This window comes from Columba livia, chromosome 1, assembly GCF_036013475.1.
Source record: "Columba livia isolate bColLiv1 breed racing homer chromosome 1, bColLiv1.pat.W.v2, whole genome shotgun sequence".
NCBI classification, from domain to species: domain Eukaryota; kingdom Metazoa; phylum Chordata; class Aves; order Columbiformes; family Columbidae; genus Columba; species Columba livia.
In genome coordinates this window covers 160,316,502-160,344,004 of record NC_088602.1, presented here as the reverse complement: position 1 = coordinate 160,344,004, position 27,503 = coordinate 160,316,502, and the positions used below count along the sequence as shown (strand labels likewise).

At 38.7% G+C, this 27,503-nt stretch overlaps 1 protein-coding gene and 1 long non-coding RNA gene across 5 annotated transcripts in view; one reads left to right on the top strand and one right to left on the bottom strand.

Annotated features, from left to right (window-relative positions):
• Positions 1-27,503, bottom strand: part of ACSS3 (acyl-CoA synthetase short chain family member 3) — a 118,453-nt gene that overhangs the window by 83,070 nt on the left and 7,880 nt on the right. Inside the window, exon 1 of one of the 4 annotated variants that reach the window (XM_065041523.1) lies at positions 1,315-1,616. The exons of 2 other annotated variants lie outside the window; for them this stretch is intronic. In XM_065041523.1, coding sequence (XP_064897595.1) covers positions 1,315-1,616 — 302 coding nt within the window. Of the gene's footprint in view, positions 1-1,314; positions 1,617-27,503 lie in introns of those variants that run through there. One more of the 4 variants, XM_021299940.2, reaches the window with a different exon arrangement.
• On the top strand, positions 1,793-26,484 carry LOC110365532 (uncharacterized). The gene is made up of 4 exons (XR_002425077.2): positions 1,793-1,872; positions 4,932-4,994; positions 17,113-17,200; positions 20,715-26,484. It is a non-coding gene; the product is annotated as an uncharacterized LOC110365532 (long non-coding RNA).

Below are 27,503 nucleotides of genomic sequence, written 5' to 3'. Positions count from 1 at the left end.
CTCATTCTTTAGTTCTTAGAAAGTAACCACTGTATTGGCTTCTTCATTATTATGTTCAGGAATGCCAGAGCCAGTGAGTTTTATAGGTCTTTAATTACGCAGGCAATCCTAATTGCCCTTCTGAATAGAGCCATGACCCAGAAATGAAGGTCAGTGGACCACAGGTCTTCTTATCCATCCATTTTAGGACTTCTGATTGTTATAGAGCCCTGCTGACTTAAAGAGCTTTATCATGGCTGGGTACTGTTTAACATTCAGCTTAAGACATACAATTTTCATTACTAGAGGTGCCAAGCCAAATCATCATATCAGACACCAATAAGAAAGCAAGCTCCAGGCTACTGGTTCTGTACATCCTCAGTCAGGCAGATTTCATAGTGATTATTTTTTAATTATATTTTGAAAAGTATTAGTATTTTTAAATTAAAATCAAAACAGAAAAATATAAAAATGGCAAAGAACATCAATGTACCAAAGACAACCCTCATCCTGTGTTGCCTTTTTTATCCTATATCTGCTTCTCCCTAAGAAAAGATCAAAAAGCATGATGTAAACTTGACAAGAAAGAGAGGATGGTGGTCAACACAAAATTTGAACAAGTCAGTCCCCTTTGAGAAAGTACTGAAAATCCTATCCTGTAGTTTCTAAGAAGGATATCACAGTCTTAGGTCAGTTTGCCATTCTCTGTATGGATACTTGTATTACAATGCCAATGCTTTTGCCAAACATTACCTTAACCACATCCTCTGAATTATGATGTATTTTGTTAGTTTTGAAGACTAACCAAGTCTGAAAGATTCTGTTTCACCCACATGGCTCCTCTGGCCCTCGGTGCCCAGTGTCTCGCGCTCAGAGCAGCTGTTGCCAAGGCGGGCCCAGAAAGGGCTGGATGGGGAGCACCCAGCACACCCACTCACGTCACCCAGACACGCACGGACATCCCACCCACACTCGTGTCTGTCACACCTTCTACAGCGCTCGCTAACTCCCCTCTCATCCCCACACACTCATCCACGCTGCTTTTAATCATTAAGGTTAACCAAGTGTAATCATTAAACTCCTCCATACACTGCAGCCACCTCCTTCAGCATTGCCGGCGTGCTGAACCCCCGAAAGCCGTGCTGGGGTGTTTCTGTGTTAACCGCACGGCCCCCACACCCAGCACACCCCAGCCCCTCGGCGGGCAGCTCTGCCCGCTACAGTTGAGCTGCGCCCGCCGGTGCTCGGCAGTACCCGCCCGGTCCCAGCCCCGATTCCGGTCCTGGTGCCGGTCCCGGCCTCTCCGCCGCAGCAGGGGCACACGGGCAGACTCACCAAGAGGCGCTGCCGGGGCGGCCCGTGTCCAGGGCCCTGGCCCATGGCTTGTACCACTGGATCTGCTCGGCGACTGCTCCCCAGAGCTTCTCGGGCTCCGCCACGGAGCACCTGAAAACTTGGTCGTACTCGCCCGGCGCCCGAGAGGAGGCGGCACGGCCGCCGGGCGGCAGGCGGGACAGGGTGGCGGCCCAGCCCGGGAGCGCGCTCCCCACGCGGGGCCGCCCCCAGGCACCGCCGGCCCGGGCCGCCGCCGCCCCGGAGAGTTTGGGCAGCGCCGCCAGCCTGCCCAGGAAACCCATCTTCCACGGGCTCCGGTGAGGCTCCAAAAAGCCCTCGAACGGCACAACACGGAGCAGCGGCACAGGCGACCTAGTGCCACCGGGACGGGACGGACCGCACCGCCCCCGCCCCGCGCTCCGGCGCTGCCCCGGACGTCGACTCCCCCTCGGCCCGGAGCCAGAGGGTGCGGAAGCGGCTCGGGGCAGCGCGGCGCGCGCCGCCTCGGCCCGGGCGGGACCGCGCCGAGCGAGGGGAAAGAGAGAGCGAACACTCGAGGTGGGTTTTGGCTTCATGATTCGGATGACGTGTAGTCGTGATACTCAAGTGTTTCTTTCGAAAGACATTCTTTTTTTTGAGGAAACTTCCCTGTGATAAGATGAGGCATAATGTTCGTCCCAGGAAAACAAACAAACAAACCCCACCAAACAAAACAAACTTCATTCTGTTCTCCAGAAGACCTCCATCATCTGTAGTGGATCTTTTGTTTTGCACATCTTGATACGTATTTAGAAACCCTTCCTGAGTTTTAGTGGTGATATTTCAAGAGTGCTGTAATGCACAAGTCAGCTAAGATGCACACCCGCTTCAAATACATTATTTCGTCCATTTTGAAATTATTTTAGTGTTATAATAGGTTCATCCATTACAGGTTCCTCAGGAAATTCCTTCTGCAGTCACATTATAAAGAATGTCATATGGCTAAGGAGAACTCTATAGTATGTTCAATATTCACGGTTAACTTCGACACCTGTTACCTGACTGCTGTTGAATTAGTGCAATAGGAACATAACAATATATCACATTACAGGTAAAGGAATAAGGGGATGAGAAGAACTAGTCTGTTGATCCACTACAGTAGGTTTTATACACAAAATCAATTTCTTATCTTGGCTCAAAAGAAAAAAAAAAAAAAAAGGTGGAGGATTTCCCTATAGAGTTCAAGTTCATCGGAACTTTTAGGTCACCTTCAAAATCACAAATAGTCTTTCAGCATGAGGACCAGATGCTGCTTTTGTTTCTGAGGCACATATAATTAGCTCACGGAGAGCTTCGAATGGTTTGCAAAGGCTATTAGCGTTGTCCAGTGCTATATGAACTACCTGTCCTGCACTGCAGTTCACTTCTCCTTCTTCCCCATCAGTGCCACAATAACATACAGCCCTGAGTAGCATAATGAGACTTCCAAAATGCCCAAGTTAAGAATCAGAGACTTATTACCATAAAGTAGTTAATACCCCAAAACCTAAACCACCTGATTATGTGGACATTTTATGAAAATTTCCCTACTGCAAGGTAAAGATTACAGCATGCCAACAAAGCAAGAAAACTAAAAATACATATTCTCAAATGTAATAATTTCATTATTACATTTGAGACTTTAACCACTGTGACTGGACAATTGCTGTCAATAGAGTCCACTACCCAAAATTTTAAAAATAAATAAATAAAAAGCCAAAACCTTTAGGTATATGGGTTCTCTAACATGTTAGTTCTAGGCACTAACACTGAAAGAAGTATCCTGAAATTTAAACACTGCATGGGTTGTGTCTGGTGATGCTTAATATTTCTTGTGGTGTTGAAGAGGACTGCAAACGATTTTTCCAGTCTGTCCATAGTGTGCGTTTAATGTGAAGGTATAAGCATTTGGCAGAGGAATTTGCATTGCAACAGTACACGCTCTGGTATGCATTTTGAATATACATCCTACTAGAAAAGATACACCAGGGGTCTAGAGGATACAAATGAATTTAATCAGAACATGAAGTGCATTAAATTCCTGTTTTAGCTAACATCCTAATATCTGTTCCTGAAGGAATGTTGCTAATGCGTATCTGTGGAATGTACTTCGTTAATTAAACTACTCACAGCCCATACTGATAGCTAAAAGGGTAAAGAAGGGATTGCTAGTTCTCCCAGTTGGAAGCTAGTAATTTAAGGTTCGCTTACAAATGCTATCATAGCAGATTTCTGAACTGATGAATTTTCCCTCTAAGGATTTATTCCTTTTTTGCAAAACTTGATGCTCCTGAAATCTGCACTCAGCAAAGCATTTTGAAGTCATGTCGAGTGATGTTTGTAGCAATTACCTTTGTAGCTGTAGACTTTGTTGAAAAACATACGTATATTTCTAGGCATAGATCTCACAAAGAACAAACTGTGAAACATGGTCTGGGTACTTCTTCAATTGCAAAATAATTTATCTGAAGCCTTTCTTTCGTTTAAAAAACTTTTTTTCTGCAACTGTATCCTTTACTGTAAGGCATGCATGCTTAAAGATGTATGTATGTTGAAAAAAGATTAGCAGAAAAGTATTAGAAATACGGTCTCCTGTATATGGAATGTTCTGACTATTCTAGTGCACAAGACTTCCAAACCTTGGTAATTTAAATTTCAGTTCTTTCATAAGCACAAAGTAAAACTGTAGTTAAACAATTAGTACACATGTTAAATCACTTTTTGATGATCCTAAGAACTGCCAGTCTTGTATGAGAAAGTTTCACAGTCCTGTATACCACTGATGACTGAAAAACAGAGGCATTTACAGTTTTCCACAATATAGAATCGTAGAACAGTTTGGGTTGGAATGGACCTTCAAAGGTCATCTAGTCCAACCTCCCTGCAGTGAGCAGGGACATCTCCAACTAGATAGATACATATAAGCAGTAGTCCGCAGACTAAGTTCAAATCAAAATAAACTTTGTCATTTTCCTGAAAGGTGATGGAAGTAGTAGTGGCAACTGGCACCTTCTAAGGCATGTAAGCAAATATAATTATTCCTCCAGTTTTCTTTCTAGTCATAGAATATCGAGCATATCACAGCCGCTTCACTTGCAATCCACTAAAAATCTTGTCTAGAATTCAAAATAATTAATTTATTACTTGAAAAAATACATATTTGGATAGAAATTTTCAAGTGGGTATTTTGACTGTTTTTCGTGAATATAAAAGATACCATTGTTTGTTCTGCCGTAGTAAGATCTGGTCATAGCAGAAACCAAACCAAATCAAATTAAAACAAGCAAACCAAAACAAAACAATGAACTCCCACAGAAATACCTATACTCACCACTCTTCTTTGTTTGACTACTGCCTCCCAGCCTAAAAATGCCTTTGTGTCAGAGGTCTTAGGTGGAGTTAGTTTTTGCAGCACTCAAAATCGTGATACAGTGCTGAAATCAATGTGTCCATGGTGGATCGATCACCTGTCTGCCTGCTGCAGTTCTGGGAATTCATGAACTTCTGTTTATTTCTGTCTTCTGGAAATGAGTGTGTGTACTGTGCTGGGAGACAAATGACGAGAACTTATAAAAATGCTAAAATATCTGTCTCTGCAGGCAGAAGCCACTTTTTACAGACTTCTGGAAAGTGCTGAAATGAAACTCTGTGACTCAATGCAGGTGAGAATGTGTTAGAGATCCCCTGGGATGAAAATACAATTTTAGTATCAATTATTACTGAAGTTATCATTTGATTCCTCCCTGAGGAGGTCGTACAGTTCAGGACAACCTGCATTTCATCCATATTTTTCCAGATCTAAGTTCTCTTTCAGGAAGCTTCTCGGGCATACACCTAGCTTTATTCATTTAAGTAGTCTTACTCACATGAGACCCTGCTAAATCTGAGTCAAATGCTCAGGCAGCTTTGATAAAACTCTGCTGGGCAATGAACTTTTATACTTTTCAGTTCTAAGACTTTGAAAAAGTGAAAAACAAAACCAGATAGATAATGAGGATTTCTTAATTTTTAAAGAAACACTTTAAAAAACCCCTATGCCATGTATCAGATCAAGCACATGAAAGCAAAATAGTTTCATGCAGAAGCAAAATTTATATATCCTTCAGTATTTAGGTGCATTTGAGGAAAAGAGTCTGTGGTAAAATTCCATGGAGGAAAAGTAGAATTTTAGTTTCTCCTTTGCATTTCTGTTATGGATTTAACTTACAAATTTGATGATGTAATTTTATAAAGCTTGTCATTGAGCTTTATTTTTATGTAATCCATGTCCCCAAGCTGCCCAGCTCCCTGAAACTCTAGATTATCAATTATTTGTCTCTACAAGTAAAATCTGCTGTTTTATCCAAAGCTATCCCTGTTTCTTTGATATACCAATACCACCGTTTTCCAGATCATTGCATCAAAACCATCACAGGCACAAGCAGTGTTATTACAAAACGTTCAACTTTCAACATATATTCTTTGCAGGGAACAAAAGGACTTCAGATATTGGCATTCTTATTGATATTCCTTTTGAATTTGATTACAAAAATAACCACGTATTTCACAACTGGTTTTTTACCCAGAACGTTGTGTTTTTCACAGAACTATGAAAGAGTTCATTAGCCCTAAGTGTTACTGTCACTGTTGGCACAAAAATAAAGTAATTTTAAAATTACCTGTTGTATCATTATTTCTTATCAGCACACTTAACTACACTTTCTCAAGTTGAGAATACAGCCCAAGAAGTGTGAAGAAGTTAGCTGCTACCAGAGAAACTCTGTGATTAGAAGTTGCAATGGCTCTAAGTCCTATTTCACCCTTGGTTGCGTAAGATCAAACTGGAAAGCTGATTTTGTCCAGTATACCCAGACTTGCCCTGGTCTAATATACAGTGATTGTGTCTCCTATCTTTCAGGGCTTTGGGAGGGTGGGTGTGATATGGTTTGTAGGTGGCTAAAGATGTAAAGAAAAAGACATATGCTTGAAATTTTCAAAACAATACCTAAAATCTAGTACTGAGTTGCTTTTGCACTCAAAGCATTTGGTGCAAGAGCTTCGGGTACACAAGAAGTGCAAAACTTGCATTATTTGTTGGGCTAAAGACTCTTAGGGTGCTCCTAGGAGCACAGAGTTAGTTGGCACAGCTTCAGTATTTATCTCGTCACCTGTCACATCCCTCTACAAGAAGCCATCAGTCGTATTCCAAGGGCAGCAAACATGCCTAGGAGCCTGGCCCATGGTAAATTATGGCTCAGTATATTTTAACATATACCAAAGGGTGCCTTTTAGTATAACTGATGTTTGCTTGGTCTGCTCCTTTTCTGGTTATCTCCAAAAGTTTCATTCTTGCAATCCCATTCTCAACGGTTGCTGGATTTTGTCCTTGTGACATATTTCATGATACTTATTTCACTACATAATTATATTCGCCGTGTGACAAAAGAAACTAGTGTTCAAAGACTGTGGAAATGTGCTGGTTTAGTTTGTCTGCAGAATTATCTTGCAAGCAAGCCAGAAATTAACACCTAAATTGACTAAGTGCAAAGTCAATAGCATATTCCATTACAACTGCCATTCATTGATGTGTGGTATATTTTTGAGAATGCAAGTTCATCCAGAGCCATACAACAAATAATTCTGTGAATTTCTTGAATGATCCTGGTTTTGAACTTGGTGAAGAATGAATGAAATTTCATAGCAGCTTAGAGAAGAAATAGTAGCTGTCACTCAGTTTGCCCCAAATAACATCAGTAATAATCTCTGGAAATAGCTTTTTCCATAGCTTATCTTGCAAATTAGCATGTCACAGGATTCTGGAAGAATCTAAATAAGAAAAGTAGCTATGAATTCAGGCCCAGGAATCATTGCATATGCAGTAGAAAAACTCTTACTGGTAAGCCATCAGCAACACCATATGTCCAAATACATTCAGTTGTACATTCAAGTCCACATTTTCTCATGGCCTCACTCTCTTACGATGCTGAACTAGGCTGCCAAACATTTCATCATAGAATCACAGAATATCAAGTTGGAAGGGGCATCAAGGATCATCTGGTCCAACCTTCCTTGGCAAAAGTGTAGCCTAGACAAGATGGCCCAATACTCCATCCAGGTGAATCTTTACATTTGCACTCTTGGAAATATGATTCCAGAATTAAAAATCTTCTCTATGTGGATTTTAGATTGCAAGGTAAACTTTTAGACTCACTAAACCTGGCTGCCAGAAGTAATTAATTATAACAGAGCAAAGACTAATTGTGCACCCTCAATGAACTGTGGTGTGGTTTTTTTTTATTTAATTTGCAGTCTCTGTAGCTGTTCATACTACTGTAAAATGAGTGTAGCAGATCCATGGACACTTATCCTACTTTTCACACATCAAGGAGAAACACAGGGTACAAGGCAGTGAAGAATCTTCTGTTGTCAGATAATCTATTTACATAAGCTCTCTGGAACTGGAAAAAGGCAGGAAAGCCAATTTCTCTGTTGAATCAGTATCATAGAAGTGGAATTCAATGAGGCAGACATCCCAAATCGAAACCTGGTCATTTTCCTTATCATTTATGTCCTATTTTTCCTTCTCCAAGCACCTTGAATTTTACTCTAAGTACTAATACAGTTCTGCTTTTTCGGGGTCAAAGGTAGGAATTTCAACATACACACCGCATGTTTAAATATTTGCTCATTCCTGTTAAGGAAAAGCAGTGAAGAACATCCAGCTATGTGTTTGCACAATATATGCACAATATTGAATCTTCAGGATTTATTTTTCAGTAACAGCTTTAGAGGGCTTATACTCAATATTTCTGCTAACTGGAATAGCTGGGTTAGTTACAATTCTACAGGGCATTCAGGTAGTTCCTGTTCAGTTATACAGTGTATGAATTTGGAATTACGTAGCAAACTATATTTTACTGTGTAATTTAATATCAGAGGCTAAATTTCCCATTCATTTTGAAGGTCTAGATTGTGAGCGGAGTCTTCTTAAGCCATGTAGCTGTTAACCCAGCCTTTGAGAAGACTGAATTAATGAATATTTGTGTGGAAAGTTCAGATGTGCATTACAGAGGGCAGTTGAACCATCCAGTGTAAGGCTGGGAATTTGTTAGAATTTGAGAGCCAAGTCTTATGGGCACTACTCAAATAAATTGCTTTATCAGCTGTCAGACCCCAAACAGCCCATTTATATTGTCATGTCCATGTATAATGGTCTCTAGAAACCAGTGTCCAAAGTTTGACTTCTTGGCCTCTGGGAATATTAGGTCAGCAAAATCAATGCCTAGGCTTCACACCGCATGGTGAATATAAAAGAAAAAGTTAAAAATCCTTGAATAAAAGCCGAGTCCTTACTTTTAAAATAGATTTGGTTTTCATCTCACATAAAAATTTTACATGGACTCATTAACAGCTGAAAATCATTTTTATATGTAGTTAATTATTTGATATTTTTAAGTCTCTTTTCTTGTAAAGAACAGCCCTGAAGGATGGTTCTCCCTCTAGAGAACACTATGATATTTCATACAAAATAAACAAAAAAAGCATCCTTCCTTGCAACAAGGGGAAAAGCCAGATGGCATCTTCTGTAAAATTCAATTCCCAAAACGTTGACCTATTTTCTTGACAGATAACATATTTAATGAAAGATGAACTCACAGATTCTGTTTTCCCAGTAAAAATATTTGCTCCTTTTTTTCACCATTTATGGCTTTCTACTAAGCACCTTTCTTTCCTTTTAGGTTAAATATAGGTAAATTTGGAAAACAAAACCTAAAAAGCTATCTCATACCATTCTGGTAGTAACATAGATGGGACAGTAGATAAAACAGCATGAATAAAACAGAAAAGCTTGCTATTTCTGCTTGCTAGCTACATCATAAGCAAATATCACAAGGTTCAGTATTAATACTTACACAAACAATTTAGACCCTGTAAACTACACAATCTCTGACCAATCTGAACTACTTTTTAAATTGTAGGAAAGAACTTGTTATAAATAATATGAAATTATTTGAGTCTAATTTGATCAGGTGTTACTTTCTGTTTCTGGCAATCAAGAGGTTTGAACACTAGGAAAAACAATGAATACCAAATCATCTCTCCTTCCAAAGCTGACAGAATGCATGTATATAGGTTAACATTTTTAGGACAATTACAGGGTGGGTTTCTGTACCATCACTACCTATTTTCTTATGGGGTTTAATACTCTTTAGATCCAAGAATCCCTGTGTATGGGAAAATATTCCAATCATATACATATCTTTAACTTTTAGCAACAAAACAGCCTGGCTAAACAAAAAGTATGGTGAAATCTATGGATGAATGTAAATAGCTAAATTACAGGGTGTTTCAAAAAGAGACCCAATTTCAAGTGGTAAGAGTTTCAAATTTGGTCCATCTTTTTCAAACACCCTGTGATTTTAAATGATAAATCAATGATGAATGATAAATCAGATAAACAAATGCTTCTTCATAAGGTTTGTCTGATAATTTGTGGCAGTAAGTGTCTTATTTCCCTAGCAGCTCCAAACATAAGAGCAAGATCACAGTCTCAATGTCAACCAATAGATTTATTTCTGGCCATCAGATCAAGGATGTGTTAGAGTAAGGATCAATCCCCTCTGATGGATGTTGCAATACCTGTAGTGCCAATTCAAGCAATGGGCTTGCCTGTAGACTAAACAGCTCAAAAACAACCATTATCCTCAGCCTTACTCTTCAGTATAAAGGCTCATGATAATTCCATTGTAATTTCAATGATGATAGTTTGGAAAAAATAATCCTTTTTATATGCTGAATATTTTTGCACACATTTTCAAGGCTTTTAGAATTTTTGCAAGGTTACCTCCAGGTCTATGAGCATTTTGCAAAACAACATTTTAATGCAGAAAAAAAGGCATTGTAATATACAGAATGCAAGCAAGTGACATAATCACAATTATTAGTTGTTAGAATAACTTGTTTGCATCTTAGCCAAATAAATAATTACTCCTTTATAATATGTTTTCACATATATTGGCCATCAAATTTTGTTTTTTCTCTGTACTTCTATATCATAAGGAATAGACAGTGTCATGCAACAATAACAAAATTAAAAGTAGACTCAAGTATAACTTCAATTCAACAAGCTATCCTAACTCAAAATTGTATTCTCTGTCACAAACCTTGCAATAAAACTAAGAGATGCCAATTCCACTTTCCATATTCCTTACACCTTTGAAGCTACAGACAGAAAGCTCCCTGTGACAGAACTATTTATGATCCAGTTTCACCTGTTCAGTTACACAAAATCTCTCTTAATCTTCCATATTTTTTTTTTCCCAGCTATCCTAACCTTTCGTGTCTTTTTTCCTGACAGAGTTCAGTTTTGGTATTATTTTCTTGTCCTCTGAGGTTTTAAAGATCATCTCAGTTTCATTGAACTGATATATACACTATTCTTTAGAGCAATTCATGCTCAAGTCCAAACTTTTCTTCTGTTTTGGTTTCCTTGAGTCAATATCACTTCTAGAGCTCCAACTTCTAATGTTTTGCAAATGGTCATCATTGCAATGCAAAGAAAAATACAGAGGCTTTAATATGCCTCTGAACACTTCCCATATATTCAAAATTAACTGGGTATTTGACATATCAAAAAATTGCCAGCTGAATTTTAAATGTCAAGATTCTTTTAGATAATAACGTTGCATTTTGAATGCCTTCATTTGAGGGCCATAACCATTCTATGAACATTAATGAATTTATTGTCTCAGTAATCCTGTGAGTTAGTTAGCATGGATTAGAACCACATTTACACTAGGGTAAAGTAAAACATTAAATACTCCAGTGTTATATGAATATAGCTCCACTAGCCATAATGATCCTTTTTCCCAATTTACAACCACCACAAGTTAAAACAAGTCAGGCACCACTCCTTAGCCAAAATCAAACAGGAAGGCTTATGTCTAAGAAAGTGTTTAGTTACGTATCCAAGTAAATATTTAGTCAGAATCTCTGCATCTAAATTCAAGAGATCAATCAAAGAAAGCCCTGAGGCACCATAAACTAAGCTCCTGTATTGCCCATTATGGTTGCTGATGACAACAAATATATGGGATACCCAGACCATTCTCAAAGGCACTAGGTAGCCTAAGTTGGGAATCTGGATTGTTCCCTAACTTTACCTCCTGCTGTATGAACAGCTAATCTGATACAACCCAGGCTGTGGACAATAGTACCATCTCTTTCTCTTACACCGTTAATAGTGAACAGTTACTTGAAAGAACTTTTGCATGCATTGATTTTTCAAGAGAAGATTTTAAGGTCAAAAATCAATGGCAGCATCAAGCCACAACCTTGATCTGGGTGCCTAAATTCCAGGAACAGGGAGGGAAAGGGAACTCAGACATAGATGTCTACTCATTGTTTCCTTTTGACTCTCCGTAGGACCCTGTTGTGCTTGTCTGAAGAAAGTAATGATATGAGTATGAAGGAAAATCTTTGTCAGTTCAGCTTTCTGTAAATCAAAAGTAACTGAAGCAGTCCTTTGTCAGTATGAAGCAGCTCCCCCCCACACCTCCTCTCTCCTAATTGCTGTAGCCAACCTGTGCAATGCAAAGGGGAGATGGGACAGGAGGAAGAAGCAACCTCATTCTGTTGTCCAAGGGTAGGAGAGTGACTTGGAGATAGGAGCTGGGTTTGCATTCCAGGCTTAGCTCTCAGGGTTATTTCACATAATTACAGAATGGTTGAGGTTGGAAGAGACCTCTGGAGAGCACATGGTCCAACGCCCCTGCTCAGGCAGGGCCACCTGGAGCCAGTAAACCAGGACTATGTCCAGATGGCTTTAGAATATCTCCAAAGATGTGCCAGTGCTCAGTCACCTTCACATTAAAAAAGTGTTTCCTGCTGTCTGAAGGGAACCTCCTGTGTTTCAGCTTGTGCTCGACTCTTGTCCTGTCACTGAGCACCACTGAAAAGAACCTGGCTCCATCCTCTATGCACTCTTCCTTCAGGTATTTATACACATTGATAAGATCCTCCCTGAGCCTTCTCCAGATTCAACAGCACCAGCTCTCCCAGCCTTTTCACAGAGATGTTCCAGCCTCTTCATCATCTTAGTGGCCCTTCGTTGGACCCTCTCCAGTATGTCCATGACACTTTTGTGTCTGGAGAGCCTAGACACAGTACTCCAGATGTGGCCTCACCAGGGCTGAGGAGAGGGGAAGGATCACCTCCCTCAACCTGCTGGCAGCCCAAGACATCATTAACCTTCTTGGCCGCAAGGGCACATTGCTGGTTCATGTTCAGTTTGACTTTTCTGCCAAGCTGCTTTCCAGCTCGGTGGTCCCCAGAATATACTGCTCTGTAGGGTTGTTCCTTTCCCTGTGCAGAACTTTCACCTTGTTGAATTTAATGAGCTTCCTGTCAGCCTATTTCTCCAGTTTGTTGAGGTCCCTCCAGATGGCAGCATGACCCTTTGGCATATTAGCCATTCCTCCTGGTTTGGTGTCATCCACAAACATGCTGAGAGTATATTTGGCTCCATCACCCAGACCACTAATGAAGATGTATTGACCCTTGGGGCACACTGCTAGTTACTGGCCTCCAACTAGACTTTGCCTCACTGATCACCACCCTCTGGGCTCAGACATTCACTCAGTTTTCAGTCCACCTCACTGTCTGCTACTTCAGCCCATTCAGGCATCAACTGCTTATCTTTGAGGATCTTATGAGAGACAGTGTCAAATACCTTACTGAAGCCAGGTACACGATATCCATTGCTAGTCCCTCATCTACCAGGCCAGTCATTTAATCATAGAAGTTTATCAAGTTGGCCAATCATGGCTCCCATTGGTGAAGCCATGCTGATTAGTCCTGATGATTTTTTTGTCCTTGATGATCCTGGCAATGGCTTTATCACCTTCCTGGGGATGAAGGTGAGACTGACTAGCCTGTAGTTCTGTGGGTTCTCCTTCTTGCTCTTCTTGAAGATATGAGTGACATTTGTTTTCCTCCAGTTTTCGGGCACTTCTCCCAGTTGCCATGACTGATCAAAGATTATAGAGAGTGGCCTCACAATGACATCAGCGAGTTCCCTCAGCACTTGTGGGTGCAACCCATCAGAGCCCATGGAATTAAGTATATCCAGTTTGCTTAAGTTTTCTCTGGCCTGATCTTCTTCCACCAAGGGTACATCCTCCTTGCTCCAGACTTTTCCTGTGGTGTCTGGGACCCTGGATTCCTGAAGGATGGTCTTGCTAGTAAAGACTGAGATAAAGGAAGCACTTGCCCTGTGTAACCAGGTCTCCGGTCTCATTGAGCACTGAGCCCACATTTTCCCTAGTCTTCCTTTTGTCACTTATATACTCACAGAAGCCCTTCTTCTTGTCTTTGACATCCCTGTCCAGATTCAATTACATTTGGGCTTCATCCCTGGATGCTCGGACAATGTTTCTCTATTCCTCCCACATTACCCACCCTTCCTTTCACCCTCTGTATGCTTCTCTTTTGTGTTTTGAGTTTGGTCAGGAGTTCATTCTTAATCCACACCAGCCTTCTGGCATTTTTGTGTGCCTTGATATTCTTTGGGATAGAACTCTCTTGAGCTTGGAGGAGGATATTTCTGGTTTTATTCTATGGGTTTTATATAAAATCCACAAAAGGGAAAAGGGACAAAGCCATTCCTCACCTACTGCCATTCTCACAAAAGACATGCATGTGTGAGACACACCTGCAGTGCTTCCCCAGCCTTTAAAAAGAGAAAGTTGAGACTCCAGGTTTGGAGTTAATTGCTTCATGTACCTAAACATGGATTCAGACATCTCAAACTTTTTCAAAAAATTTTAAACCCCTATAGCTCTTACATAGTTCCACTTCAGTCAGTTGAACCTGAGAACTCTTAAATAGAAGAATGTATGTTTAGATGGTCTGTTGAAGTGGAACTCTCAATAGCCTTGTAAAAAAGTATACAATACAGTTGTGTTAGAAGGTATCCTCGTTTATACACAGTACAGCATTTTCATACCTGTTTTGCATGGGTCTCATGATTAAATAAAGCACAAAGCAATAACAAATTCTCATTTTTGTTTTTGAACTTGTGATCTAGGGATGATTAATGGTAGCTCATTAATCAGGCTGAGCTATTTATTTCACTCAATTCTAAGACCTATGTTTAATGAATCTTTTACAAGAAAAACACATACTGGTTATGTTATAGCTGTACGTGCTTGAGAGGGTATTTGTGCTTTGTTGTTGCTTTTTAATCATCTTTAAATTCACTGCTTCTTGTAATGGACACTTGTGTATTTATAACAATATTCTGTTTACCCCTTAGATTATTCATGCCTGAGTGGCTAGCCTACTGCAGAAAAAGGTTTAATGAGTTTCAAGGGGATAGCACTGTAAAAACAGGAAAAACATAAAACAAGTGCCTGAATACTAATGTAAGCCTCTGGGTAGAACATATTGTCCAAGCCTATGATAACAGACATTCCTCTGATGATGTACCTCATTTTTTAATAGGATACCTTTATTCCTAACAGTAAAGTATCTCCGTACCTAACATCTCGCTAAATAAGCCACACTGTATCTAAGCATTTTAACAAAGCACACCCTAAAACTGAGATGGTTGCCCCTCACCTGAATCTTTCACATGTTAGGGATCCATTTATTAGCAGGATGTTCTATTTCACCTTTTGATTTTCAGAAAATTCAACTGGTTTGTCATGGTGACTCCTATTGACAGTGGACAGCTGCCACAATGAAATCAAATACTGTCATATTCATGTTTGAATTAGACGCACAATCCCATAATTCGTTTGCTTCAGTTGTTTTTACTCAGGAAAACACAGATTTCCCTTAGCTAGTTATTTATTTTGATAAAATATGTTCACTGTTTCTCCCCATGCTGAATTTATGATTAATCTTCACGACATTTTATCTAATTGTGTCTTCCCAGAGCTAAATAACTTTTTTGCTAAAAAATGCAAAATCAGAATGTCCAATTTGCCACAAAACTAAAATCTACATATTCACATCAGTAGTTCATATTTCATGTTTAATTCTGTCTCTCACTCACCTACAAGGATTTTGAGATTTCTTTAAGCTTTTTTTTTTCTATTTCTGCTCTCCTCTAGGATTCCTGAAGTCTTCTCTGATCTCAGTAGTGCCACAAAGTATCCTGCAATTGGCTTCTAAAGTATGTTAAATATGCTACCACAGCAAACTCTTCTGATCCAGCATTATTGAAGGCTCAAAAAAAATCTTTTTCACTTCTTCCATGGTTAATCTGGCCTCTCATTCTGCTGTCTTTGAAATGTAAAGTTTATCTCTCTACTGACTACTAGACAAAAAGCTTCACAGTGCATGCTATATCTTCAGCTCTTCTTAAATTCACTTCAGTTTCTCTTGTTTCCTTTTGACACACAATTTTGCAAAAGAACAAAAGTTAACAGAATGAAATCACCTATACAATATTCTCATCCACCATCTGTTGATGTCATTGCCTACCTCTTCTTATTTTCAAAGGTTCCTTGTGTTAATCACTAATCCTTCAGTAAAACACCTTGAGACTGAGGCCACCCTGTCCCTTGTCCTGGGTTACTGAATTCTTCATCCTCCCTTGCACAGCAGAGGCTGGCATTGCACATCTGAGGAAACAATGCCATGGAAAGCTGGAAGAATGAAAGGAAGTTTTGGCTATCATTTGCATCTGATAGAAGATCTGTTGTGCTACTTTCACCACATCTTTTCTGATTAATGATGAGGCTTTGTATATTTATACACCTAGAGGCTGCAGGGAAAGGCCTTTATTCCACATAGTCATTATAATGATCCCACAAAAATAACTCACATTAATGAACATAAAGAAAATCAGTTTAAGTAATGACATATGTGTCATATAATCTGTCACCTCCCATTTTAAGTAGATCTGGAAAGGCTCACGTTGCTTTATGGATAAGGGTATCACAGAGATACCATAGCCAAAGATTAGCAATGGGAAAACACAACTTGGAGGGTCCCATCCACCAGCCCATTTGTGAGGTAATTTACAGGCTGAATTTGTACAGCATTTGCACAGTGATCTATTCATGGTTGCCTCCCAAAAAGTTAAGATGTCTGTGAAAAGATCTTTTCAGAACAGAATGCCAGTTTTCTAGTTGTGGACAAAAGCTGATAATGGGGCTACTACTTCCATCTATTGCCACTTCAGGATTGCTGCACATGGCCACACAGAATGAATCCAGGGCCATAGAATCCACGGGCTGAATTCCTGTCATGAAACTGCTAGCAAGCTAACAGCTATCCACAGAGGAATGTAATGCATCTACCATGCTTCTGAATTTTTGATACTTCCCCTCCATCCAGACCCAGATGAATGACTTTTGAAGGAGTTCCTGCATTGCATGGGGAGATTGCAAAAAGATTTTTATCCCCAGGGCCCCTTACCTTTGTTGGAAGTGATTATGAAAAGAGCTGTGTGAGGTGCACTCCTGAAAAGGGGATTTTATTACCAGTTTTATATCTAATAACTTTGTCCTGGACTCCTACACTGTGGTAAGCCTTTGGAGAACTCCAGAAGAAGACATGGCACTATCAGTAGTATAACAAACAGGCAATTAATAGGACTTAAGAGACCAATGTTTACCCCTGAGCTGCTAGCAAGTAATTTAAACTCTGTGCTTTAGCCTCTTCCTCTATTAAATGCAGGCTTGACAGTTATCTCCCTTGGAAGTATTTTCAGGTCAATTGGTAATGTCTGATCTATTAACCGTTGCTTCTGTGCAGCAGCATGACAATCACTGTATTCTCTGTCTACAGGTTTCCACATCATGAGTTTCTTCACGAGTTCCCCCAGTTAGTGTGGGCCACTGATAACAAGACTATTTGAGTAAGATCCTACTGAAAAGTAAGACACCTCTCTAGATGCTTGTCTTTCTATCTTCGTGCTGGGCTTAGATAAATGGCACTTTCTGATATACACCTTTCCTCCTCCTTCCACATTAATCACAACAATGCAGCCAAACTTGGGGATACTTGTAATGACAAATGACTTCTCAGTTGCCATTTTAACTGGCTTTTGCTTCTGCCTGCCTTTAATGCAAACAACAAAAAATCAAGAAAACAAAAAAGTCAAGAAGATTCAATCAGAAGCTAGACGGCAGATCCATCACTTTCTTCAGAACCAGCTGTATTAAATAACAGGAAAGGAAAAATAGTCATATTATGGTGTCACAAGAGCACAGCCTTCTTCTCGCACAGCCCAGGAAAACTTCTACATGAAGCTTCACTCCAAAACTCTTCTCTATCTCTCATCTAGGAATCGGGAAGTTCTAACAGATATTAAATGCATATTTCTAAGTCACATGATAAATAATAAACATAACCTATAATCACAAGTGTTTTAATTGTACAGGCAACCAGTCACAAGATGTGTGCAGAGCTATACATATAAATATCCCAAACAGTGATTAATTTTTACAATAGTTTCTAGGACAACCTCTCTTTGGTAATAGATTGTGTATTTAAACTAGCACATGGGGCACAATGGAAACGGATATATAGAAGGAAAAAGTTGGCACTGAGAGCCTTAAAGGCCAAAATACACTTTTTTTTTAAGAAATCTTACTTTGAATTCACTTTAACCTGGTCTCAAGCATTAAATTGCTAATAAGACCTGAAATGTATTAAGTGCACCGTGGAGCATTATCACTTGCTTTATCATCATCTGAAGGGAATTCCACTGGCCTGCCCAAGGTCTGGCTTTACAGAATAAGCCTTGTTGAATTTCTTTCTGGACATTTAACAGAAGTTTTGAACTTCAGACTGTGGCTTTGCATATAATGTTAAAATAAGGTGTTGAAAGGTTTTGTGGCACCAGCCTTACTCCTCTCTCTAACAGAACAGCAGTGCTGCCCAAGGCCATGAACCACAGCTAAATGCACCACTGGCCACCTGGTGCTCAGTCACTGCTCAAATGTGCAACATGAAAAGTCACACTGCCAAAATTATTTAAGGACTTTAATGTACTGAATTGTTTTTCGATTGCTTAAGAAATACTTTTCTGGTTGACAAACAAAACAGCTGTTAATTTTACAGTGTGCATTTTCTGTTGGTTTTATAACATGAATTACAACGCTAGTAAATAAAAGTCTTATTTCAGTGCAGTACTTTAAAAGAGAAATGACGACAAAAGACAATTTCTTCCTGCAATATTATCCTCTTGCTTACTAATACTAAGCCTGTTTTGTATCAACCAGAATTCTTTGCAGTAGCAGAGACTTTGATATCTTCCCTAGTGTTGATAATGGTGAAAGAAACAAGAGATATGCTTATCCCTACTGTTTCTGATGGAAGAACAGAAGAAAGTGGAAAAGAGCAAGGAAAATAAATTTTTCTCACAACTCAGGCAGCTAAAGCTCAAGAAGTCAGTAATTAAGAGAACAGATAATTGAATATATTGAGTTGGACTGAGAGAGAACTTAGTGAATCTTGTGCAGACATGAACAAGAGGCAATCAGAGGCAGCACATCTGACTCCTCTTCCTAAGAGCAAAGAGATTAACCACTCATTTAGTCACCCTTCAGCACGTACCACAAAAATCTGTCCAACCACAATGAAAATTAGCACAATCAGAAATAGATTTTTTTTTTAATGAAACATATTTTCAAATAGAAAGACAAACTTCAAAAAACTCTTTGTAGAAATTAATTTTTGTTGCAGTCTATGATTGTAGCATCTCTAGGCTGATGCAGTTTGATTCCTGTTTGTCATGGAAATGCTTAACTGCCAAATTGCATGTTATATTAAGACAGCTGTATAGCCAATCATGGCAATTATTTCAGTCACATTAAATAATCTGCTGCTGTTTTTCCTTCTCCATGACATTTTTATAGACTGTCTTTGACACATTTATTATTCCTAAAAAAAGCCCTGATGAAGTGATATGGCCAGGATAATATTTATGCAATCAGGCTTGGTTTGGGCTAGTATCAGCAAGATTTCATTTAATCCAAATATAAGAAATACAAAGCCTGCCCATCTACAAAAAGTAATCTCTTTTTCTACTTGGGACTTTTCCTTTCCTATTTTAGATAGAAAACTGTCACATACTTTATACTAGTGTTATGTATACCAAATCAATACAATTACAACCAGCATTCTCCTCATGAAAAAAATAAGTTATCACAAAGACCAGGCATTATTTAAGATTTTCATTTAAAAACAGCATCAATCCTAACTTTGAAATGAGATATGTCAACAAATCATACATCTGTATTAGATTTTCATTTATTTGCATTTAAAAGGAATAAAAACTTTCGAGATACTGTTGTTGCCATTTGGAATTCTTGAAGTGTTTCTAAGGATCTAATGACCTGCTGCTTTGATATTGCTGCTACTTATTCACAGAACTATCAGAACTCAAGCCTTAAAACTTTACTTCTTTTTCTCTAAAACTAACAGCATAATCACTTAGAAAAAAAAATAGTATTGCAATTTAAAGTTAATACAGCATTAAAGAGGAAAAGAAATAAAAATTTAAAACCAGTCTTGACTTATTCTAAATTATACTCCACCATCTAGAAAGACTTACAAGAAAAATAGTATAGAAATTATTTGAGAAGACTTTCTCAAATCACTAAAGAAAAGTCAAAGTAAGCCATCTTCATAATACTGTACTTCATTTCTATTCAGTTGAATGAATTCATATTTGTTTTCTTCCTCTGTTTTCTAATTCTTTTGTATTATGTTTTGCTGGTGACTTCTTTGTCCTAATTATAAACTTCCATGCTGCACTCTCTCCATGTTCGTTTTACAGAGATGAGTGTCTGAAAAGTTTTATTTAAGGTCTTTGGAAAAATAATAAGAGGACCTATTTGGGTTTGTCATTTTCTAGTTATTTGTGCTCTTTGCCTTATTTTATGAATACAGCATAGCATAAACATTTGGCAGGTTCCAAAAAGACTTTCTACAAATGTTTTCAAAATAACAATGCAGTGGTTCATCCCTTCTGGTTTGCTTGGCATGCCTAAACACACTCATCAGCAAACCTGACCCTCTTGATTTTTGTTAGTTTTATTTTCAACTTTCCCAGCAATTCCATTGTTCTGAAATGTAGGTGGGCTGTTCTGGGTTTTTGTTGTTTTGGTTTGGCTGGGGTTTTTTGACAGAACATTAGATTGTCTTGCTATGGAAAAATCTACTAAGATAGAAACACAGAGCTCTGAAGTGCGTATATAATGACTGAATCCCTCTGTTACGGATGCAATTACTGGAACTCAGACAATTCAAACATATTTTTCTTCATTCAAAACTAACTTCATTTAATGTTAATCTTCACTCATTTTATTTAATTTGCTGAAGTGGAAGATGTTTAAAAATGTATTTTAATATTAAATATATATTTTTCCTTCCCATCGCAGACATTTTCTGAGAATTAAGGTAGAACAGGAAAGACAAGAATTGATTGAAGTGTCTCAGTGTCCCTCCTGGGAACTGTGGATGTAACTCTCTACAGAATACAGGACTGTTGATGGAGTTTACATATTGTGGTACGCTAGATTTCCCCTTTTGCTCCCTGCTACATACAATGCTACAGTCCGGAGCCTTGGGGGACAGAAGTCTTAAGCATGGAAATATGTTAACAACCAAGATCTTTGGAAGTCATCCCATCCCTTCACCACAAAGACAACTGAGTGCACCTGGACCCGAGACGTGGCTTGTTAGGCTGCTTTGCAGAACATCCACCAACACTGGCTCCAGGATTTCCCTCTGTGTTCTGCTCCTCTTCTCCACAGCGGATAGGCTTTCCCTCATATTCTGCCTACAACTTCTTTATGGCAAGCTGAGCTCATCATCATCCACCATGCCAGCAGACATACAGAATGTATGATCGCAATCTTCAATAGAACAACTTTCCACTTATTTGGCGACAACCCTTATATCTTCTCACAGGCTTCTAGTTTCAAGACCAGCTCTTTCAACCTGCTTTCATGTTTTATAATCCTTTTATTTTTCTTGCCCTGTTTTGAACTCTCCTCAGTTTGTCTACATGTCTAAAATAGTTACAGCATTTCAGATGAGCAGGTGAGCGTTACTTCCTTGTATCAAGCAGAGCAAAATATTGATCATCCATGTCTTTTTTCCCTTTGCATCAATAACATACAGTAATTGATAACCTGATTGTTTTGTATAGTAATTGGTCAATTATTTTCCATTCTCTGTTTGAAACTAGGATTTTGTTTTAGACAAGTCATACTTTATAAATGTGAATATTCTGTACCAGGCTTGGGGAGAGGGAGAGATGCTGAAGGGTTTTTTGGGGGAGTCTCAGTAAAAAAGGCCCAACAAAAATGGCATAATAACATGTCTGTTTTAATAAGATAGAATAAAAAGAGGAGTATAAATAGATAGTAAATCTTGCATCCTGTCAGATACTGGGAAGCCCTTTTCATGCAGCATCAGGCAGACTGCAGATACACTGCTGCCTGGCACACTGTGCAGAACCTATCTGTGGAGAGGTTCCTCCTCACTCCCATGCCACAGTGCCTTTTATCATGTGCAGCAATCAAAGCCATGCATCTCCTGACAGGCTGGACTGTTACATCCGTCATAACGTCCGCTACCACGCAACAAAAGTCAGCATGGAGTAGTCCAGCAGATTCCATGGTAACATATAGGCTGCCCAGCTTTAAACCCAAACCCAACAGAGCAGATATGGCCTGGTCAAGATCACTAAGTCCTCAAATACAATGTCTTCTGCAAGCCCCCCAATATAATGAAGGACACTTGGTTTTGCATTGTTGATTTCAAACAATTTCTCTAGTTCTATCAAAATAATACTCTATGTGAGCACTCAAGCCCACTTTTCAGAATCTGCCATGGCCTCCCATTCATAATGCTCTCACTCAGTCTCCGAGGTGGGTAAGCGTAACAGACCTCTTGAAGCATCTGCTAGGAAAGAGCTCGACCTCACCTTTGTCCACCTTTTATTTCATCAAACACGTACATGGGATGGTCTTCCCTGCCTGTAGAGAAAAGTGAGAAAATCCACTTTCTTATTCATCACTTTTGCCCAGTGTTTTTACTGGGGTAGGGTAAAGGATTCAGAAATGTGTGCATTTTTTCCTTTTGCTTTGTAGTGATGAAAAGAAATCAAAATAAGTATTCAGCTGGGCAAAGAAAGAATTCACTTACTCAACATCTAGAGCTCCATTAAGTTTCTGTCCTTTCAGAGGTCTAGAGATCCAGGTAAAAGCAATCAGTTGTCCTGGTGATAGAATTTCAAATCTTAATCTTGTTCTTAAAGTTCAGAATACGGGTTTCCTGCTTAGTTTAGCACTTAGACATTGTCAGGTACTGCAATGAACAAATTCATAAGAAATCAAATCTCCGCCATTTTGCAGAATACAAGGACTATCTTTATGTCAATCAGAGGAAATGTGGGTTTGTCCAGCAAATTCTTTATTACTACTGAGAGGATAAGGATTACAGAAACAGGCTCAAGATTTGTTCTTACTGGGTGTAGATTTGCGTTCAGCCATTGAACTTCTGCTGTTGAAAAAGATGTCAAAAAACCTACACAAACAGAAAATTGAAAAGTAGCATGTGTGATTCTTCAATCAATTGCAAAGTGAAGTAAGGAACTGAATAACTAATTTTTTTTTTTTACTCTTTTTGTTGTTCTTGTTGTTGCTTGAGTCTAGTGGCAATGGTCCTGCAGCTTACATCTCTATATGTGTTTACTAGAATCAGCAAAAAAAGGTCAGCATGTGTTGTACTAGCATGTGTAAAAATACATAGAAAATACTAAAGAAAGTGCTAAAAATGAAATGGTTAGATAAATTAAAACATACACCTTCACCTGCAATGTCAGCAACAAAGGACACTAGAAATGAATGGAGAGTGCCATATGATGCAATTCTAAAAATATGTGAATTGTATAATTCAAAGAGAAAGAAAAGAAATAATATTGTTAAAGTACAGAAGAGAATGGATAGTGTAAGTAGGTTACTTAGCTGTTCCTATGTACACTCTCAGAATATAAAAGTAAGGAATAGGTGTTGAAAATGAAAGAAAACACCTATCTTGTTAAGGTTCCATTTCATTCTCACCCCTTCATAAGAACAATATTTCCAGAATGGAAAAAGTACTATGACATCTTTTTTTTTTTTCACATGCTCTTTCAAGTCCATTTTTTTGATGCTTTGTCTCATTTCTGCCCATCCACACACCTACACATCACCATTAGCTGCATGACTACAATGAAAGATTCAGCAGCAAAGGGCTGCCCACTGCCCCTGATCTGACAGCTCTTTCTGTGGCAAGCAACACGAACAGCACAAGGACCCTTTCATCCAGTTCTGTAGAGCAGCATGATAAAATTATAGCTGGCCTGAGGACCAGGTATTTCATTGTTCACCCTGCTTCGCATACTTCTCAACCACAATGCTCCTCACATGGACACCTCCAGTTTTCTTAAGGAATTTTTAAAAAGGAACCCCAAAAAGAAAGCTAATTTTTGTATTTTCAATGGAGTGTCACACAGTTGTCCTGTTCACAGTGTGACAGTGCATTGGTCTCCCCAGGTAGCACCTGTTGAAGACTATAAGTGCTTTTTTTATTTCGGGACAATATTTTTCTGTAAACGGTCTTGACTCAAAAATAATTGAGCTGCTTCGAAGCAGACTGACAAGATTCCTCCCTGCTTAGAAAACAGAAATAGAAAATTACAACACAAAAGCTAATGAGTCACAAAATCACTATTTGAAATCAAGTTTTAAAGCAAAAAACATTTTGCAACCTCAGTATCACTAGTGCCTATGCAGGAATAAAATTTATTAAAATCAAAAGCATAAGGGAGCAAAGCAGGACAAGCAAGATAGGTTGTTTTGAACCTGTCTGTAATAGCACCAACTAGAGTATTGCTTATAGATTTCTCAGCTGGAAAAAGAGATAATGGAATTCTAACATAGATTTTCTCCCTCTAAACCTATTCATGTTTCATGGTGGATTTTTTCCATGAAAAGCTTTAGCTTTATTTGAGCACATAGGTATCAAATACAGGGTGAATGAAAGCCAATGTCTAGACAGGAGCAGCAGCACAGACTTGCAAACAGACTTTGGTGGCTAACATAGGGTATAGGCTGAAATAGGAGTTTAATGCAAACTAAGTACTTTTCATTAGTATCTTTAAATCAAAAGCACAATAGGTTGAGTTACTTAATTTTGCTGTTTCTATATTGTCAGTTTACCTTACTCAAACAGCTGAATCTTTCAGATATTTTTGCAGTGCTAAGATAACCTTTAAGTAATTTCTGGCGTTATACTAGGAGACTATCAGGAAGGCAAATTTCTGCCAAGCAAGCAAACAAGAAAGTACTGAATTTTCATTCATGTACCGAAATAATTTCAAATGCCACAATACACATCAAAAAGAATTTCAGTCCTTTCACAGAAGTCAATATGATGTAGTAATGATATAGGAGTGTTGAAGAGGGACTGACTACAGGACATGTGTTTTGAAATTAAAAGAAAATTAAATCATTGCTCCCTAAAGATCAGTATTCTAATTCAGGCACATAGAACCAACATTAAATCATCTTTTAAAGTACTCAAGCCCTGCCACACAGATGTAAAACTGCAAGATTTTATAACTCAGTCAAGACCTTTCTGTTCTCTTATTGAAACAAAAGAGGAAAATGGAAGTGTGTAGGCGATGCAGAGATGAAAACAAAGGTTCAAAGAGGCCACTGGGCAAAGTGCATACTAGTTCCTTACAGCTTGCAGAGCATACTCATGGAAAGACACTCATCAAGCCGCATTGTGCCTGTTCCCAAGCCTGCATATCAAAGAGACACATTTTAAGCAGTGCCCATTGAGGGTAGCAAGGCTTACCTTTCTCCACCTGTTCAGGGAACATTTTCAAGCTGGGCTACAGTTATGTGGTCAGCTGAGATAGGAAGTATGTTGATGATGAACAAAAGTCATATTCCTTTATTATGTATTAAAGGGAGAAGTTGTGCTGCCTCTGTCATTCTCCTGGATTACTAGAAAGTAGGGCTGCTTTCCTGCTGCACTTCAGTTTGGCTGCAGACCAGTATGCCCAGTATGACTTGGGTGGCCTAGGGTCTTATTATGAGCATCTCTCCACCTAAAGGCCATTCCAGCCCTCTAAACAGGAAGACTAAGCTGCTGTAAGTCGAAGCACATGTTATTCCTTTTGCCTCTGTGTTTTATTGTTTGTTTTCCTTTGGCTGCTGATCAGGGCTGCCATTTTCCTACTACAGTCACCCAACCTGAGTGCACAACATGACAGTTCACACAATTCTCACAAAAGACCATAACCCTCTCTTCCTGACCTCACAAGTTAACAAAGACATTTTGCATGAACACTTACAGTGTCAAAAGGAGCTAGCCAACACACAGCTAACCTCTGTGTAGCTACCACCTCCATGCCATTTTTCTTATAGTTTTTCCTTTAGAAACAAAACAAGCCACTCACCACAGATAAAAAACTTGACCACTCAGAATTCAAAGGGGTTGAGTTTCAGAGCGACATTTCTGGTGAACTCTTGCTCCCTATCAACCTCTTTTATAGTTTACACTTGAAATTTCCAGCTCAAGATTCTCAGTTGAATTGTTTCAGCTGTTCATCTGAAAAGCCACCCACTCATAAGTAAAACTGACTATTACAAAAATAAAATCTTGACAAGAAACTAATGAAATTCATAACTTGAGAACAAAACTAGTGCTTTATTTTCAGGAGTAGCCTTTTTCATTTACTACTTTACTCTTTCTCCACTAAATAAATATTAATTATGGTGTTTATCTATACAAGTGCTTCATTCTCTGTTTCCTGGAATTCGCAAAGTTATCCTTGGATTTGTGATGACAGGAAGTGCTTTTAAACAGAATTGTATTTTTCCATATGATTTAACAGTTGCAGAGAACATCATGAAGCAGGCAGGAATCTGTATGTACTTGATTAACACTACCAATCTGTCAGTCCTATGGCATTCACCTTTAATTGTGTTCATTACATAGCTTGATTGTGTTTGATATTGTTAGGTTGCTAAACTTAGTAGATGCCATAAATAGTGTTGCCCACAGCACAGGTCTCCTGTTCAGTATTCAGGTCTCCTTGCAGTACTCAGGTCAGCAGTTTTTCAGTTGTCCTGTACCATAAATAAAGACATTAAAAACTAACCTTTCTAGTGCACACAATTTTTCTAAATTTAGAAATTTATTCAAAAAAGCTGACTAGACATAGCATGATAGTTGTGTCCCATAAGAAATTATCCATACCAAGCAACTGATAATGTGTACAAAATGTCTTGCTATGTTAATTCTTTTTTGGGGTTAAAAAAATGCAACAAGAAAAATGAAGGCAGGATTTATTCCAAAGCCTGTTAATGATATTTGCAAAGAGCATTTATGAGTCAGAATGCAAACTTTGCTCCATGGTGACAAGTGCTCTCAAGCTTTGCTAATCAAAGGACTGAAATGCAGCCTTTGGGATGAGGCTGAGCCTTTTATTCAGAAGCAGAGAAAATTTAGTTGAGTTACCTGACCGGTCTTAGAATCTTTCTTCCAAAATACCATTAGTTTTTATGCTCTGCAATGCCAGTAGAATGAAATCTCAGCACAATGCAAGACAGATTAGACATGTAAATGCCTGCTAATAACAAAGACAGGTAGGTGGGTATCTTTCACAGTTCAGGAAAATTACCATGGTTTCCAAGGGCCTTCAGAAGCCTGTTGCTGAATATATCATAATCTAGTAATCCAAAAGTTAGATGACAAATCAGTGAGACAGTTGGCTGTATGAAGAATATTTTTTTCAAATGGATGTCTTCTAATGCAATGATTTTATTACAATCTTCTAATATAATTTCTTGTTTTGCTTTGTTTAGAAAGTTAAAAAACATCACATCATACATCTCTCGCTTGTTCTGTCATGTAATCACACATAAAGGTCCTTCAAAACACTCAAGTGCACGTATTAAATATCACTGCATAAATAATTAGTGGCATAAATAAGAAGGTGCTTTGGTACTTCCAGGTCTCAGGACCAGTATTTCTAAATTTCTTTTCAATTATTGTACTGGATATGCCAACAGCAATTATTTTATTAAAACAAACCATGTGATATATTTACCTGTTACATGTAACTCTGCACATATGTACATCTCTATATTTCCTATAAGAAA